The following is an 18,964-nucleotide window of genomic DNA, read 5'->3' as shown; positions in this document are numbered from 1 at the left end:
GTTTTAAAATTTTCGGTTGAGCTTCCAGTAGCAGAAGTCAAGGAGCCTCTATAGCGGGTGTTGCTTCTTTATGTGCCGACGGTATCAATAAACTTTATTTATTTATATTTTTTTATTTGATTTGATTTTATTTAACCCCAACCCTTTAACATCATCATTGTGGATCATCATATGAAAGAACAAAGCTTCTATTCAAACTGTGTAAACCATTTTATGATACTGACACCACAGCAACAATAATAGCAATAGTTTTAGATTTTGTGTGTACGCCGCAAATCGGTTTCTTATATTTTCTATCACCTATTGGAGCACATACTTATCCCTATGTGGTTTAAGTTTTTAACAATCAAAAAACTTTCAAGCTTTATTTATTTTCCAAAAATAACAAGATTGAGACTTTTTGTTTTATCCAAACAAGATTAACATGTGATGACCTTGAGGTAACAAGACGAAAGAAAGAACTGCAGCCGCTCTTTGTCAATAAGAACAACAAGATCTAGAAGTCATGTTCCCCAGTAATTACATTTTTCTTTTAAGTTTTCCTTTTTGTTAAATATGTAATTTACAAATTAGCGTTGTTGTGAAGTGGGAGCGACCCTGGTTCGAGCAGTAAAAAAAAACCCTCATTCATTTTTCCCCAAAAGAAAAATGTGGGTCAAAGTTGGAGCCCTTCCAGGTGTTGCATCAGCACGAAGCTCTGCCAGCTCAATCATCAGTCCAATTATGTCACAGACCACCTGGTTCTTTGATAGAAAGTCGAAGGTGCAAGCTTGTGCGGATAAAAATTTTGGAGGGGGAAAAGTTAAGCTGCATGTTGGGGGGGAAGAAAAAAAAAAGTCAGTTTTGATAGAATTCAGCAGCTTTGGCAGAACGGAGGTATAAAAACAAGACAAACTAATGAAAGACAGAAAATGATTCTAATCCACAGTACATAGCCTGTAGTCATGTTCACACGTACATAATAATAAAAATCATAAGTGCTGAAACAAGACAGAACATAGTTACAGCTTCCCATGTTATATCAAATCAAATTTTATTCTATTTTAATGATAACTTTTCATTTTTATGTCACAAAACTGTTTTTTCACTCCACAAAATGAACAGAACTCCCTCAAAACAAGAATTATTTTACTTTGCTCGTCTTTTTTTTAACCCCATTTCCATTTTTTGCTCCTTCTAAGTTTGTTTATTGCATGCTTTACCTCTGTTAATCAAAGCAAACGCTGTCCTCACTGCTTAATATCACTAATTCAAGCCCTGAACTGCTTGCATGTGCAGGTTCAGTTGGACGCAGTAACCCGTGCGACGTCCAGGTAAACAGTGTCTGCTAAATGTCTGAAGTACACGTGTAATAAAACCTCCTGCTTGTGTAAATCCAGAGTGTGTCTGCTAAACATTTCTATTATCAGTTTAATAATGAGGAGAGAAACGTCTCAGACATTAGACGTAAAGGGTGGAAGGAGGGAGGAGAGGGACGGAGAGGCGGGTGACAGGAAGTTCACTACGATTCTTGCTTAGACTGGCAGAAAAATCCTGCTTTTACTGCTGGAAAACCAAGCTGCCTACTGAAAATGTTGAATGTCCCCAATATCTTCTCTCCCACAGCTTAGCGAGAGGTGATAAGCAGCAAGTAAGCAAGATGTGTGTGTGTGTGTGTGAGAGTGTGTGTGTGTGCAGATGAAGCCATAATGAAAGCCCTTCTTCTTCTTCTTCTTCTTCTTCTTAAAGCACGCTCACCGCTGCTGCATCCTCCAGAGGAACTGTTTGTTTGTTTGTTTGAGAGAATCAAGTTATTTTTCTACGGCAGTTTATTCCGATCTTTTTCTCAAGAGCCGGGCCTTTCAATTTTGAGAGCATAATTTCTTGATTTCATGTTCAGATATTGGAATGCTTTTTCCCTCAAAAAAAAAAAAAACCCTCGGCCTTGCACTCGCTCGCTGCTCCCACTCGAAACTAAAAGTCTGAACTCGGATGTATTGTTTCGTGCACAGACTCCCGTTTGCCCCGGCGTAGTCCTTCAATCCTCAATAATTAGAGCAACTGACAAGCACGTCCTTCTCAAAGATACAAAGCACATTATAAATCACACAGACTATAGACTATAAAGTACATTTTCAAGAGCTTCAGGCAAAACATAAAGTTCTCTGTCGCCCAGGGGAATGATGGCGGGCTGAGGAGGGAGACTTTGGAGGACAGGGATCACCATTTTCTTCCTGTCTCCTGCCCCTGATCCCCTTGAGGAGCCGAGTTCAGAGCTGATAAGCCGCAGAGCGGAGAGTATACTTTTTTTTTTTTTTTTTAATCGGCACGGCGACCTTGGCTCGGAGCACGGGGAAGAGCGAGCCGAGAGCGTCTCTTCATCTCTCTGCCCGTCCTTTCACCCGACGGAGAAGCCATCTCCCCCGGGGTCAACCGCGAGGGGTGAGAGGAACGAGAGCCCCGAGGGAGACGAGGAAGAGGAGGACAAAGAGGGAACGGGGAGTGTCACGGTGAGGATTGATGGACAGGCCGGGACTCTGGAGACGTGAAGGTTTTTAACGTGATTCTCCACGCTGCGGGGATCAGTGAAGGTCATAAACTGCTGCTGGATAAAACTGACACATCGCTGCTCTTGGAACCGCTGAAGTCAACGCTTCATCTTTATTCTCAAAAGTTTCTCTCGTCACTTGCGCTTTGACTTTTGGCATCTTCGATCTTTTAAAAACGGCGCTTTTTCTAAAAAAAAAATAGAGCACTTTGGTCTCTTATTGGGTTCGTCTGAATCAAATCTACTTCATGTTCAAAGTTTCTTGGGTAAAAAATATTTACTGAGCATCATCAGAATTTTCTTCACACGTTGCATCAACAGGCGCTTTGCTCCCTGAAGGGCCAGCTTGGATATTTAGTACCAACTGGACAGCCATTAGGGCAGCTGGATGACTTTAGGTACATTACAGCAAAGACAGAACCTACATTTGTCATTAGAGTTCTACATTGTTTTGTTGTGGTTACAAGCATGAGTAAGGTATACCAACTCATATATGAGTTATAAGTTATTGAGAGAACTTGTAATTTGCCATATGGCTTTGAGCAGGATTCAAACACGCGCCTCTGATGTTTTTTTTCCTTCCCCCCTCTTCTTCCCCCTCTTATCCAGACAAATGTTCCCCAGCTTTGGTGGAGGTGGTAGAGCAGGTTGTCCTCCAATCACAAGGTTTGATCCCCGTCCCTCCACAGCTGAAGTGTCCTTGGGCAAGACACTGAACTTGAAGTTGCCCCCAATGGCAGGCAGCACCTTGCATGGCAGCTCTGTCACCATTAGTGTATGAATGAATGAGAAACACATTGAAAAGTGCTTTGGATGATAGTGCTATATAAGTGCAGACCATTGGCTGATTTAGTTGATCTGTGGATACATCTGCCCCTGTCAAATAAACTAGAAATACTTAGTCTGCTTTAGTGTCTTTTTAATTGCATTTGTAATGAACCCCAGCTGTTTTAAGATACATCCGGTCAAGGAAATGTTGATTCTTTGACCGACATAATACAAAAATACCAAAGTAAATTCTACTAAAAGGAAAGAAGGGTGCAATTGCAGCTGTTTGGGATCCCACATATCAATAATATTAAGTTTAGATTCAAGTTTACAAAAGACAAACCACAAAACTCTGTTGCTCTGTTCTTACTTCTCAGTTTTACTTTTCAATCATTTATTTATTCATCTTTTATTATCTTTTTCTGTGCAGCTCTGGTTGTGTTTATGGTGGCTTACACCGACTCTTCAGAAGTGAGAAGAATAAAACAAAACTGCGTGACCCTCAGACAGATTTACAATTTAGGTAAGGTGTCAAGGAGAGTTGAGAGTCAAGATTCATTTCAAACATTTCATTTACTCCACACCATGTTTTTGCCAGACATCCCATCTCACAGCCACGAATCTCTGCATTAAATGAACAAAAACCAAACCTTAAGCCTGTTTTATCCGGACAACTACAACGATAACAAACTGAGAAAAGCAGCTCGACTTTGCGCAGCTCGAGACAATGCAGTTTCCTAATTAAGCTCAGCTTCATTACAGCTTTAACCAACCACCACATGTACCGTTCTACTGCGTGTAAAGTTAAATAACCCCACAGTTCATAACAGATCTCTCGACGGCAGCCACGTGGAAAATCAGATCACTGAACTGCACAAACTGCAGCGAGCAAAGCAAAAATTTGTGACCTGCCAGAAATCCAACCGTTCGTTGATCGTTCAGGCAGAGCGTCGACCACCGTCGTGTCGAACTGTAAAATTATTTAGCCTGATTGTAAATCGACCGATCCTTAAATCCATACGTTGCCTCCCCCGACTGAATCTGCAGCAGCGCTAACAACTCCATCCATGCCTTCATTCATGCATCCGCCCCTTTATTCATCGCTCCTCAGCTGTAAGAGAACAGCAGCAGAGTGTGATGGGAGACAATTAGCGAGGACACGTCAACACACACCAACAGACACGATGATGCGCAACAGCCCCGGAGGCGTATGTGTGTGAGTTTGCATTGGAGGAGGGGGGCTTAACATGCAGAAAACAGATGTGCAGCATCTCTCACATACGTGTTGGCAACACAGACACACAGCTGAGGTCAGTGTTTGTGTTTGTGTGCTTCTGTTTGCAAGTTGACAGGATGCAGATGAGGATTTTTTGGTGTTCAGCTACCGGAGGAGAAGTCCGACTGCAGATTATTCTTCTGGCTTCCTCCATTCATCCCTCAGCAGATAGAGATAGAAGGAGAGAGAGAGAGAGGGAGAAGGAGACGGAGGGGAGGAGGAAGTCAGTTTGTATTATCAGTGTGTGTCGGTGCAGGACAGCGAGAAGAACAGCTCGACTAAACCGGAGAGAAAAGACGTCTCTGTTCGCTTGTGTTATATAATCCGTGTTCACACACTGAAGCTCCGTCTGAACCAGTCCTGTCATTACAGCTGAGCGTTAAAGTCGTATTTTCTTATGAGGAGAAACATCTGACGGCCGGCGGTTAAAAATATCAAGCTATCGGCCTTATTTATTCGCTTACGGCACATCAAAAGTTGTGTTTACGCCGAAAGCTTTACCGAAAGTTCCCCCGGGCCCCGCTGCAGCACCAGCAAAATGATCATGGAGTACATCCCAACTCATGGTAGGAATCATCTCGTTGGGTTGTGCAGAAAATTCAAGTGATGCAAGATGCTTTTTATTAAATGCAACAAGTCAACAGGACTTCTTTATGTCGTTCTGTCCAGTGGGAACATTTTGTTTCATAGCTTTCAATGACAAAACGACCCGCCTCGCACCATGCAGCGCAAAAACAGAAAGTTAATTTTATTTCTGCCAGACTGCCTCCTGCTTCAAAACAGTGACCCAGATGAGGTTGTGCAATCAGGGTCAGAGGTGGAGAGGTTAAAGGTCTGAAAATGAGCCGCCGAGTGGAACTAGGCGAGAGGACGGAAACTAGAGAGAGGGATGGAAAAAAAAAAAAAGTGTGTGTGGTCGAGAGTATGCCATGCACGCTTACATACACACACACACAAAATCTCCTGTGATACCCTGAGTAGAGCAAAGTGGTGATCAAGCCTGCAGCCTGTATGTGTGTGTGTGTCCTCTGATGTATGTCATTAATTAACCCAGATGAAGGCTTCTCAAGATCTGATGCCTGGCTCCGTGTTAGTGCAAGTGGTTCCATGATACGTTGGATTAAATCTCCCCGTGTGGGTGAGAAAAACCTTCATCAACATGGAAGGTTGGAGGTTTATGTGTGCCGAGCACTAGAGGACGGATGTGTGAGGCTCCTCCAGGTTGCTTTATATGGTACCTTAATGTTTAGACGACGTCATTCACAATTCTATTAATTATTGATTAACCTGCTGATTATTTTTGCGATTACTTTATAATTTGCTTGGTCTGTAAAATGTCAGAAAACAGTGCAACATGCCTGTCATGATGCCCGAGTTAAGTCAGTTTAGTTTGATGTTAAGTTTAGTGTCATGGCAGACGACGGCGGCTGTGGCTCAGGTGGTAGAAGCAGGTTGTCCTCCAATCACAAGGTTGGAAGTTCACGGTCAAGACACTGAACCCGAAGTTGCTCCCAATGGCCGGCAGCACCTTGCATGGCAGCTCTGTCACCACTGGTGTGTGAATGGGTGAATGAGAAACACACTGTAAAGCGCTTTGGATAAAAGCACTAGATAAGTGCAGACCATTTACTACGGCATCAAATCTTCAATTTTGAGAAACTGGAACAAGCAAATATTTGGGAATTTTGCTTTAACCTCTTAAGACCCGAGCTCTTGTGTGTGTTTTGTTCTTTATTTTTATTCATCTTAGTTGTGTTCCGGTGTGGAACATTCACACAAAGCATTTCACTGTACGTTTTATATATATAACACCATGTATAACTGTGGTTGTGACCAATAAAGGCCTTGAAGCCTTCAATCCTCTTTAAAAATAAATTAAAAAAATAAAATGTATATTTTAATAATTTTGTATATATAAAAATCAATAAAAAACAAAAAATAAAAATTAATTACTGTGGTAATATAACCCAAAATGTGATGTCCATGCATGTGGAGGCCAGGTCTAAGAGGTTAAAAGAATAACTGACACCTTATTTTCTGTTAGTCTCATTGATCTAATGTCCATACAAGGTAAAACACTTTGTTTTCTCTTTCTTATTTTTTAAAAGTTTTTTTTTTTTTTGGCCTTTATAAGTGTGGGAGAAGAACGTGTGGGAAAGGGCCGTGAGCGGGATTTGAACTCACAACCTCCACATCGGGACTGTAGCGTTGTACATGGATCGCCAGCTCAACCAGGTGAGCTATAGCGACACCTCTGCTTTCTCTTTATTGACCGTCTTTCCAGAGTAAAATTGAACTTTTCTCTCCAGAAAACAGCTTTCAACCTGAGCTTTTCCAAAGTACTAAAAAGTGTGAAAGTGCCAGCAACAAATAATGTGTTCAAAACAGGGAGGAAGCTGGTATGGAAATTAAACTAGTATCCATCGTTCCTCTCCTCCTCTGTGGGTTTTTTGACTTGATTCCTTGAGTTGAACGGCCCGGTGTGGAGTTGGTTTTGCACAAACGCAGCACCGGAAAATTCTTTGAGCATAACTTATATGTATCCGTAGCTTCACTAATATGATTTACTTAAAGTTAACATACCAACAGAAAGCTTAGATTTAATTACAGGAGCTTCACCTCACTATCGTAAACCGCAATCTAAAAAAAAATCCATTATGTGATGATAATAAAATGACATTCATGGACGCTGCTGCACTGACTTAAAATTACAGTTAATGTAAGTCTTGGAAAACATATTTTTTTCTGAGAGAGTGCGACATTATCAAGTCAGGATTTAGTTTGCTGGGAAAGTGGGGAAGCCAGCATGAATTTCCCAGTAAAACCACAAATTAAACAAAGACGAAACCAATAATATGCAGCATGCTAATCAGTGAGCTTTACACTTTTTGGTTCATATTTATTTATACTAAATGCAGAGCCAAGCTAGCTGACGTCTACATTAAAAGACAGGCTGGTTTGCAATACATGTATTTTTAATATTTTCAGCTGTGCCTCAGTCATTCTATATGTATTTATATATGTATTTTCATGCAGAACTGGGGCATGCATTACACTGCAATATAATTATTTAAATGTCAGCAAGCTTTACAAGGACTGGTCTAAATGCACATTAAATATTCAAACACTGTATACAGTATGCGCGTGTCATATCATGCGTTACATGTTGTTGCATTGGGAGTGTGTTTACAGTGCGACAGTCTGGATGGAATGACCTTGTCCTACTTGGTGATTGGTGGACAGTCTTGCCTGAGGATACGGCTGATTGGCTGTCAATAAGCTATTAGGACAACAGGGAGAAACAGAAACAATGGAGAGGAAGAATGATGGAAAGCAATAAAAGGAGAATGAGGACAGACAGAGAGGAAGGGGAGAAAAAAAAAGTCAGTCTATTGTCCCTCTAGCGTCCCCAAGAGGATGCCGCTTTTATTACGGACACAACGTTGTGATGATTTAGTTATTCTCATCGCCCTAAAACACATAAAAGCATCTTATATCCTGAAAAGCACGAGTGATGCATCGTATTGTTGTCATTTAACAGCTGGCACAGAAACATGAAACGAAGATGTTGTGGTTTTAGCAGCATTACTACAATTCCAGTGATGAAAAGTAACCATAAATGAGATACTTGTTCTGTTACTTATACGATAACACAACACAGAGGGAAATATTTCCCTTTTAACTACATTGCCTACATTTATTTGATGCTTACTTCAATGGATATACATATATTATAATAATGTTGGCGCTTGTTGCCTGACAAAACCCAACCTGTTACTTTGACATTGGTTTACATCCATTTTTTAGTTGTCCCCAACTAGTATTTATGCTAAGCTAGCTAAGCTATGCTAAAAACATTTGGGATCTCACTGCGAACTCATCTCATCTGACTCAAACTCAAAGATGGCTCAAATTTCAGAGTTTCCTGAACGCCCACTTAGTACCGTGCTATGTCAGCTAGCAAGCATTAGCCCTAAAGCTAACAAATGCTTTCTCAATAGCAAATTCTGGGAAAAAAAATAAAAATCTGGTATTTGGTTATTGAGGAATCATTTACAAAAAAATGTAAACATTCAGAGCAAAATTTGTATATAAAGTGCACTAATACTGACATTAGCATGACAGCTAATGTTAGCATAATACGGTCAAAATGTTGAGATCATGAGAGCTTAAAATTGGATTATTTCAATTTCTGTGTTATTTTTACATTTTAAGAGAGAAATTTTGCCTCATGTCTTTATGCTAAGCTAAGCTAAACACATCCTGGATCACTGCTGAGTTTGATGCTTCTAAAATCTTGGCGAGTTAAACAGTGCCCTCGTTATACCGACAAAACTTATGCATCAGCTAGACAACGTTAGCTTTCTAGCTAACAAGTGTTAGCATATTAGCAACTGAAGCATGCTTTCTGGGCATAATTTATATTAGTTCTGAACAACAGGAAAACAATTTGTACCAATTTGCACGAAAATTGACACGAGCATGATAGCTAACACGAACAAAACGAGGTAAAACTTGAGCTCAAAGCAAGATATTGGAGAGAATGATGTATTTTGAAATGTTAACATGTACAAAGCTTCAGTATTTGTGCATTCAAAACGGTTAAAACTGATAAATTTGATGAATATGGTCCATTATGTATGTGTGTGTTGTTGCTTTGTTGCCTTTTAAAAAGGTCATTCTAGGGAGCTTCAGTGTGTGGTCACAATAATTTGTCCTGCGGCGATTTCTACACACACACATACACACGAACACACAAACACACACACGAACACGCAGTCAAATACCAACAAATAAACGCACGTATCGAGACTAGTGTGATCAATGTATGTGACACTGACAAACACACAATCGCTGTGAAGCTCGGCAGCCTCGAGGACACACAGTCCTATGGTGTTTGGTGTCTCTCACACACACACACACACACACAAACACACAAACATGTGGCGCTGTGGCAGGTTGCTTCAGGCCTCGGGCTAAATCCAGAAATAAAGACAATAGAATAAACAGGAGGGGGAGAAAAAAAAAGAAAAAAAAACTGTGTGTGTTTGTCACCTCAGGGCTGCCAAGCACAGAAAATCTGTAGGAAAGCCTGACAGACCAGAACCATGTTTGTGTAATAATGTGTATTTATGTGTGTGTATGTGTGTGTGTGTGTGTGTCTGTGTGTATTCCACAAAACACACTTTGGCTAAAACAATTAATAACAGTTAACAACAGTGGAGCTGCAGTTTAATGAGGGAACAGGCCCGTCGGTGTGCAGGCAGCTGCATTAATTGCAGCCAACAGGAACGATTTTCTCATTTAAATATGCAAATAAACACATTTATTACGGCTAATGAGACGGTTAAAAAATAGAAGCTCTGTGAAGTTCCACTGAGTCACGGTCACCAGTTTGAGTTCGTTTTCACATTTTATCTGTTTCACACGTGCGGCGTTTGTACGCTCCGCTCGTCCGGGAGGCATCTGAATCCAGCACCAATTTACTCATTGAACCTAAATCCATTCAAATCCCTTATTGCAGCAGCTCCCAACAAGTACACAGAAGATTGAAGGGCAGCTCAGCTCATTTAAAAAAAAAAAAAAAAAAATACACAGAAGATTGAAGGGCAGCTCAGCTCATTTAAAAAAAAAAAAAAGAAGGAGAAACTACATTTAGGAAAAATATTCACGCATTGACTCTCTATAGAGGAGCAATTTGGAATTCATGAAAACTAGTAAAAAAAAAAAGTAATGGACAAATGATTGCAGTCGTCAGCGAGAGGCAATGAATGAATAGTTGAAATAGCAGAAGGTGACAGATAAGTGGTTAAAAACAAACGGCCAAAAGTCACGGGTAAATCGTTAAATAGCAGAAAAGTTGTGGTCGACTTGTTCACCTTGACCCGACGTGACCAGATCTGATTGAACACTGAGAGCACAGCTGTATGAAAAGGTTCTAACATTCACTTTTATATGAAGTTAAAACAGAACAGCTCATCAGCTCAGATTATTTAATAGGTGGTGCCAGTAAAGATGACTGAGGCTGAGACCCACCGCCTGGTTTGATTTATTTTAAAAACTCACAGATTCAAAGCAGATCTTTTTTGCTGGTTGAAGAAGCAGCAGCAGCGTTGTAGAGTTGTAGAGTTGTGTAGCACCGCGTGTTGACAACCTGTAACTGCAACCCAGCTGTTGATTCTGTCTGACACACGCAGCTGTTAAGTTGATAATCTTAAAATATTGATCGGGTAGAAGTTCAACCGGGAGACTCTTGAAATTGATTCGACTCGACTTGTTTCACCAGAAAGGACTCGCTTTTGTTCTTGTTGACAAAGACACCGACAACCAAAGTGGTACGTTGTTGTTTTTTACCCCCCAAACAAATTTGCAGAACGAAATGCAAATCACACAAATGGGATTAGCAGCAATTAATCACAGCTGTTCAATCTGCCTGCTCACCTACATGTGTCATACGTTGGTCTACAACGAGCAAGAAGACGGGTTTGGAGATGTTAAAGGCTGGCAAATAAGTATTTAGCAGAACTGTAACAGCTAACAGGACTCAAAACTCAAAAAGAAATACATGAAAAGGGTTGAGAAAAGGAAATAGAGCACACGCAGCTCCTCACCGACTTGGCTTGGCTATTAAATCCACTTAAAATGTACAGAGTCCTTTCTGCAAATCAGCTTTGTATTTCTGCTTGATTGCTGAAAAAGATTTTCTTTGCTTCGTGTTTTAAAGCTGAACAAGGACCGTGGCCTTCATTAACCACATGAGGCCGTGTGAGGTTTGACATCACGGTCCTCTGTGGGAATTTTATCTCTGGTACACTGATAACGTGGACATTCAATCCAAACACTAATCAGCATCTAGGTCTGAGTTCACTTTTTTACTGATGTTACCTTCACTTGGCTCGTTTGTATTTCTTCTAACCACCCATCACAAGTGAAGCTAAGTTAGGGATGCAGCGTTGGGGTTGTTGTTTCCATAGACTGTATAAAAGATGGACGTAGCAACCAGCCCTGAAAAATGAAGCCAACCCGGAAGTGTCAAAAACCTACGTCCGCTAGCTGCCGGCTCCAAAAAGCCCTGGCTCCCATAGACTGGAACTGGAAAAGAAGTGATCACAGATCACAAAATACCGCATTCCTACAGCTCAGGATTTTTGTCTTATTAGTTTTCATGGTCAAATCCAGAGATCAGGTGGCCAATCTGAAAATAAATCAGCACTGAATTTTTAAAAAATCGTCAACATTTTGCGGTGCAAGGGGCGTGGCTGGCTTGATTGACAGTCGGCAGCGACGATACAGACGAAGCGAGCAGAAGGCGGTAAATGTGGGCGGGGCAGAGAGGGCCCGCCTCTCAATCCATCTGACCAATCGCTGCTCCTATGGCTCCGCCCCCCTCCGACGATTTTTGCGTCACCAAAAATCCAAGATGTCAACCAGGAAGTAGCAAAACCCTGGCTTCATTTTCTCAGTGCAGAAACCAACGGGTGACGTCACGGTAGCTACGTCCATCTTTTATACAGTCTGTGGTTGTTTCCTGTAGCATCGTGGATTTTGAAACTTGCAGAAGGAGAGGTCAAAGGAAATGAGCAGGTAATGGCAAAGACCTTTAATGGCTTCTGAAGAACTGATAAAATACCATCAATGCTCTCAAAGGCAAGACTTAGAATGAACCAATACAAGAGTGCTACAAATAACTGCAATATATGAAGAGCTTATTTGCAAAAACTAAGTTTTTGTAGATTTAAGAAAACTTATTTTGTTGTTGTTTGTTTGAGACGATATCAATATAACTGAAGTTGTGTGGATTTGACTCAGTAGAAATGACAAAAATAGAGATAACTGAAGTTTGATATTTTCTCAGGTAGACGATGGAAGCGTGAGGTTTCTGAAGGAGTTATCTGTTTTAGCAAAGGAACTCTTTATATCTAAATATTGGAGGCGTAGCATTCTATTAACATCTTTACAATATATGGTATATTATAGTGCATTTTTGATACGACTACCTCAGCTTGTTTAGTGCTTTTAGGTAAAATTGGAACACTCAGACTACCCTGGTTCAAGCTCAGGGCTGCTTTTGTGTCCCCAAACAGTCCCTGATGTCAGGCAAACCATTTCTGTACTCAGATATCTGATGTTCTCTACCATTTATTTCCATCTCTGTCTCTTCCCGTCCTTCCGTTTTCAGTGTTTCTAACGGTGCTTATCCTCCAAATCAGTCAATTCAAGCACACACACAGAGTTCACATTGTTTTTCAGAGATAATTAGTGCAGTCGCTAAAGTCACGGCCTCCACACGAGAGGACAAACCAAAAAAAAACACGAGTTCCTTCTGCATTTATTTAAAGTCAAGGATAAAACAGACTGAGTCGAGTCGCTGCCATCTGCAGTGACGGACGACCTGCCAGAGACGGACCTGTGTGTGTGCGCAGAGATGATGTAGATGTCTGTGAGCGCCGTGAGGGTCGTGTGTGTACGATTTATTATATACAGGAGGTGAGGAGTGTGTGGGAATACGAGGGCCTGGAGGATGCTGGCAGCGCAGGAGAGAGCTGATTCACCAAAAGATCGCAATGGTGTCAATTTACAAATGCCAAACGTGTTAATATTCATGATTTGGACAATAAACCGAGCTTATTTTTTGAGCTGCATCCTGATCAGAAGCCTCTTTATTGACTAGCTGCAAAGGATTTTGTAGCAGAAATCCTTTCTGTTAACACCGGCTGATAAATTGTAATCACATTTTTTTTTAAACCCTGTTATGGGATTTAATGTGATTGAGATTAGTGTCGGACCTCAGACTGCAGACAGTTTAAACCACACAGAGAGCATCTGCTGAGCCAGCTGACCAATCAAAGGCCGACGTGTTGCCTCCATCAGGCGACGGCTGCAGCTCAGACCTCGTTCCCACAGATCAAGATCACAACCGACGAAAGGCAGGCCGCCTCAATCAGCCGGCCAGTTTACAGCACGCTCAGCGCCGTGTCGGCCAAATCACACACTCTTCCTCCGCAGCCGCTAAACCAGAGCCGACCTGGAGCTCCGCAGCCCTGCTTTAACACAAACAACGCTTCCTGTCCGAGGCTCTGGGTCTGTTTCGGCCCACGTGTTGGAACCTGGGAGAGCTCCAGGTGAGCAAACACGACTAATTTCTACAAATAAACAGCTGAGATGCAGTTTGGATCGACTGATTAGCCAGATCTGACCAGAAACACAGAGCAGCAGCATCCAGATGTGAGGAGTTTAGGCTGTTGGCTAAACATTTACTTTGTGTGTGTGAGGGGGGGGGAGGTGATCACGACGGCATCTGGACGTCGTTTCATCCTGTCAAACAGATCTGAGCTGCAGGACACCAACACATATCAGACTGGTAAAATACTGCTTTCAGATATTTCTAAGAGTTTGTTTAAATCACTCCGCGGCACCGGGGGGGAAGAGGTTTAACTATTTATGATTGACAGATGAGTATTTTGAAAGCTGTGATTAGGTGATTCAGCCAAATCTCATCCAACAAAAACTCTTTCCTTTGGTATCCAGGTTGTTATTTATCTGCCTTTGAGATTTTTCTCTCCACCTGCATACTACTTTCTAAATTATTTTGTTTTAATAGTAAGTGCACAAAAGGTAAATAAGGATGTTTTTTGTTCTTCTTGTAGTTTGTTGAGCTGATCCTTTAAATAAATAACCCCCTGATCTGTGGGTATTTGACTGTGTTATTGCCTCAGAACACACTCTTCAGCAGCCTTTTTTTAAATTACAAAACTTTCTGTGACATTAGAGAAACAGTTCATTGGATTTCGGCCTCACGTCATCGTGTTAAACTGAGAGTTAAAAATTTGTCTGACAGCGTTCGAGTGCAGATAGTTTAATTTTGGAAAGCAGATGTGAGCAACTGATGAGCACATCAGAAAGTGGTGATGAGTGCAGATAATTGGGAAGATCCAATTAAAGGACTGAGACAGTTTTTTGCCCTGATTTGTGTCTTCCAGGCATGGCTCACTCCAGATGAGTCTGATGTCTTTTAAGCTTGACCAAGCCGGTTTTCCTAAACCACGACACTGAATGATTACAGCAAACAGCTGTGCACACTACATGGCCATGTGAGTGTGGTATCGCTTCAGACAGAATTAAAAAAATGAATAAATCCAAAGCCAAATAGTTGCTTTAACCTCAACCCAGCCTTCAACACAAAGGTGGCATATCAGGCAGTGGCACATACCTATGTTGTCCTTTAGGTTGAGTGACCTCTATTAATCCAGATGGGAAATTGCAGTTTTGCAAAAGCCAAGCCAGCAGAGCGAACCGAATTCGGCACTTTTGTCAAATGCTTTTAACCGTCTGAGTAATCAGCTTCAGTCAAGGTCACATCCAGGCCTGTTGCTCAAGCATCAGTCCTGTAGAGGATGACCATGTGTGTGTGAGTTAACTGACTTTTGAAAGTACAATCTGTGTGTTAAGATGTGTTTACTCTGTCTCACCTCATACTGCTGAAACACTGTCAATTCTGTTTGTCCTTTAACAAGCTGCTGGCAACACACACGGTCTGTCAGTCTGTCTGTCTGTGTGTGTGTGTGTGTGTGTGTGTGTGTGTGTCTGTCTGCCTCACAAACACAGTCATACACTCTCACACACACACTTGGCAGTGTTGTGTCGAGTGTCGTAAGGAATGAATGAAAGAGTGGAAAGTAGCCGGTGACGGTTGAGGTCGATTCAAACTCTGCTGGAAAAAAGCCAACACACTGACACTAACACACACACACACACACACACACACACACACACACACACAAGCACAGAGCTCAATGAATGAACACCACTCAGTCCTTGGAGGAATAAACGTGGACAGGAATCACTGCTGCAGCTGTTAGAAAGACTATGAAACACACCACAGACAATAAGCTGATTTCCACACCACTCTGTCCACATGTTGTGGCCACATCAATGCTCTGACCTCACACTGCTGACCTTTGAGTCCTGTGAACACTTTGGGATACCTGAGACAATATAAAAAAAAGTTGAGCACCACACTGATTCCACCTGGTTTAGTCCGAGCCCAAAACCAAAACACTTTCATGACCATCCTTAATCTGAGTTAGACTCCATCAGGTCGCTGTTAAAGTGATTAAAGGCTTGATCCTACACAGTCGCCCAAAACACTTCATTTTCAAGCTTCGTCAGTAAATCCAACTTAGTGTGCACACGATGCATCAGCGGCACCACACTTCCAACCCAGAACCACACCGTGCAGGTGAACCTGGTTTCTTTGCGCTTTTACGCACGAAAAGGAAGAGAGAGAGAGAAAAAAAGCGTTCTTACCTCGGAGGTTCTGGATCTTCACCACCACCTCGGCGGGCTCCCGCAGACTGCGCGCCAGGTACAACCGCCCCGAGTCCCGCTCAATCTGGACCGGAGAGTCCGCCTCGGATATCACCTCGAACCACTTCTGATCGAACCTCTGGTCGGGCACCGTGAACACCAGGTCACCGACTCTGACGTGGTCTGGGACGGTTACCGTGTAGGTCAGCTCCTCGGACAGAGCCCGGGGTCTCCGCCGCGCTCTGTTGGACCGGCGGACGTCGATGCGCAGGAACACCGGGTCACCGACCAGCGCTACATCCCCGCCGTCCTTCACGTACAGGCGCAGAGTCACCTGGCTGACCCCAATTAGGGATCCGACAAGCCTCACCTGCCCAGTTTGCGGAACCACGTGGAGCAGGTACGACTCCGGCGACGCGTAAAAAGTGACACGTCCGTTCCTCTCCGCGTCACCGTCCTTCGCGTCAAAGCGGGCCAGCTCGGTTCCGAGAGGAGTCAGTTCATCTACCTCAACCGTCTTGTTCCCGCTGGTGAACCGGGGGATGTTGTCGTTCCTGTCCGACACTTCGACCTGGATGGCGGCTGGTCTCCTCAGACACCGAGGCGACAGCTCCACAGCCAACTCATACATCGCTATAAATTCCCGGTCCAGAGGTTTGGCGGAGATCAAACCCAGATGACCCCTGTAGTCCCGATGTCCGTGGTAGTGAACAAGCCGAAAATCCGACGCGTAATCCCCCTTTAGGCTGGCTTTGAGGTCCGCACCGTGGCAGCCGGCGGCTCCGAGCGAAATCACCACCCCGTCCACCGGCGTCCCAACCGGAGAGTTCTCGGCTATTTTGCCGAAGTACCGCGCAGGATGCCCCGGCTGCGCGGACAGACACACCGGTGAGACATGAAGCAGCAGCAGCGGGAGCAGGTGGAGGATGTTCAGGAGAACCGGTCCGGTTACAGCTTTGGTCATGTTTCCATCCAACCCGTTTAACTTGCAAAAGACAGAAGACAGAACCACGAGAGCGGATCTGTCTCGTAGAGTGATCCAATTTGAGAGCAATTTACGCTTAAAAATAAAGTTTATTAAACGATTCCCCTAAACTGATACTAATTTGAAGCGCTGGATCCGTTCTGATGAGTAAAGAAGAGCTCAAAGTCCATCCAGAGCGCAAAAAAGGAAAATATCAGCGACACTATGGAGGCGATGGTTAATTAATAATTCGACCAAAAGGAACTTTTACGCACAAACGAAAAAAAAAAAAAAGTTTACTTCTCCACTGTGTCTGGGGGGAAAAAATCCAGTCACATCAACACAACTGCGCGTAAAAATAGAATTCAGAGTATGTTTGTCTCACTTCATACGTTTTCCCGCACAGATGATGCAGCTGATGCGCCAAGTTGCTCCAGAGCGTCCGGAGCGACTCCACCGGAGGATGGATCAGACTAACTGGCACAGAGATACCCAACTGGCTCCATGTGGCTCCGTCGACACCGCCCACTGCCCCGGAGAGGAGGACACCCAATCACGAAGCAAAAAACGAGCTGAGTGACAGGTCCGGGGACCCGCCCACTGACAGGCTGAGTCAGCTGATGGAGAGAGAGAGAGGAGAGGAGACAGAGAGAAGGGGTTTGTGGGTAACATTAAACACCAATTCGAGGCCATCACACCCCATAATTGCCATAATCATCTCTATCAGGTCATGATAAGCGGGGTAGATAGACACAGAAATGCAATACTGTGATCTACACACCAGCTAAACTCATTTATTTGTTCAAAATGAAACTTATTGGGAAAGCCTGCTGTTGTTCAAGCAGCTGTAATCAGATTTAAATGTGTCATGTTTCATCCCACTTCTCTAATTTCTAGAAAACAATCTCTTGCTTTCTTGCAAACCAATCTGCAGCTACAGTAGAAATTAATGCATCTTTGTATGAACTAAAACAAGCCGGAGATGGAAGTAGCTATTTTTTTTTCCCAGTTGGTGATTGGCATGTTATATTACCTCGCTACAGTGTGAAAGATGCTCCCAATTTTGCACATTTCTGCCTCTCGTATCAAATGCCCAAAGTTTCTTAATTTTAATCGACAGTAATAAGTCGTTTCCGCGAGAGAAACCGCAACGAACGTGTGATTTGTGAGTTATAAGTCACGACAGCAGCGGCACACAATCAGCAGGAGTCATTCTCCTCTGATAGGGAGTGATGTCTGTCAGCCGAACATGAATGGCGCGACAGTTTTATTTGCCGCATCAAGTAGAAGAGAAGCGACACACCAGCAACCAGTAGAGGCTCAGCGCTCAAAACATGCCACCTTCTGAATGACTGTAAATTTCTCAAACATCGTCTTCTGCCTTCTACGAAAGACGAGAAGGAGAAACACCTCAGACGATTCGTTTAAAACCACTGCTGAAAAATAAATAAAAGCTTTACTGTATGATGTGACAACAGTGGTTTGGTAAAAGTTTAGTCAAGGCACAAAAACAACTTGGTTAGAAAGCTCAAGTTTTGGGTTTGTGCTCTGTAGGATGATCGACATGCAGTTAAGTTTGTGAAAGAGCGTCATAGTTTTTTTTAAAAAAGAAGTGTACAATCACTTTTAAAGGTAAACGAACAACAGTTTACTGTTTAAAAGTCTGACGTTTTGACCCATCCATCCACCCCGACCTCCTCTCTTTTACCAACTTTGTGGCACAGAAACAAGGCCACCTGGTTTAGCCCTTTGCTTCTGTCATCTTCTTCTATTTGGTTCACTCGCTGTTGCTGTAAACTTGCTGAACGTTACCTCACACTCTCCTACACATCACCTTGAAATAAAACTTTCAATTCAATTTTCAATTCAATTTCATTTGTATAGCGCATATTTACAACAACAAGTCATCTCATAGCACTTCACAAAGGCAGAGACAGAAACACCCAACAATCCAAAACATTTGGATTCCCTATAAGCTTCAGCAGTCTGCAACAGTGGGAAGGAACCGAAAACCCCCGTGGGGGAAAAAAAAACCTCCGACAGAACCAGGCTCAGGGAGGGACGGCCATCTGCCTCGACCGGTTGGGTGGATGTAGGATGAATTATAACATTTAGTTTACAG

At 42.8% G+C, this 18,964-nt stretch overlaps 1 protein-coding gene across 1 annotated transcript in view; it reads right to left on the bottom strand.

Moving 5' to 3' along the window:
• LOC103358277 (neural-cadherin) overlaps positions 1-16,842 on the bottom strand; it is a 183,653-nt gene extending 166,811 nt beyond the window's left edge. The window contains exon 1 of the mRNA XM_008283185.1: positions 15,879-16,842. Within this exon, the coding sequence (XP_008281407.1) occupies positions 15,879-16,842 (964 nt within the window). The remainder of the gene's footprint in view (positions 1-15,878) is intronic.
• Between the last annotated feature and the right edge of the window lie 2,122 nt (positions 16,843-18,964).

The sequence above is a fragment of the Stegastes partitus genome, unplaced genomic scaffold (assembly GCF_000690725.1).
Source record: "Stegastes partitus isolate 25-593 unplaced genomic scaffold, Stegastes_partitus-1.0.2 Scaffold300, whole genome shotgun sequence".
Lineage (NCBI taxonomy): Eukaryota > Metazoa > Chordata > Actinopteri > Pomacentridae > Stegastes > Stegastes partitus.
The sequence above is the reverse complement of the archived record's forward strand: the minus strand, read 5'-3'. Positions and strand labels throughout refer to the sequence as shown.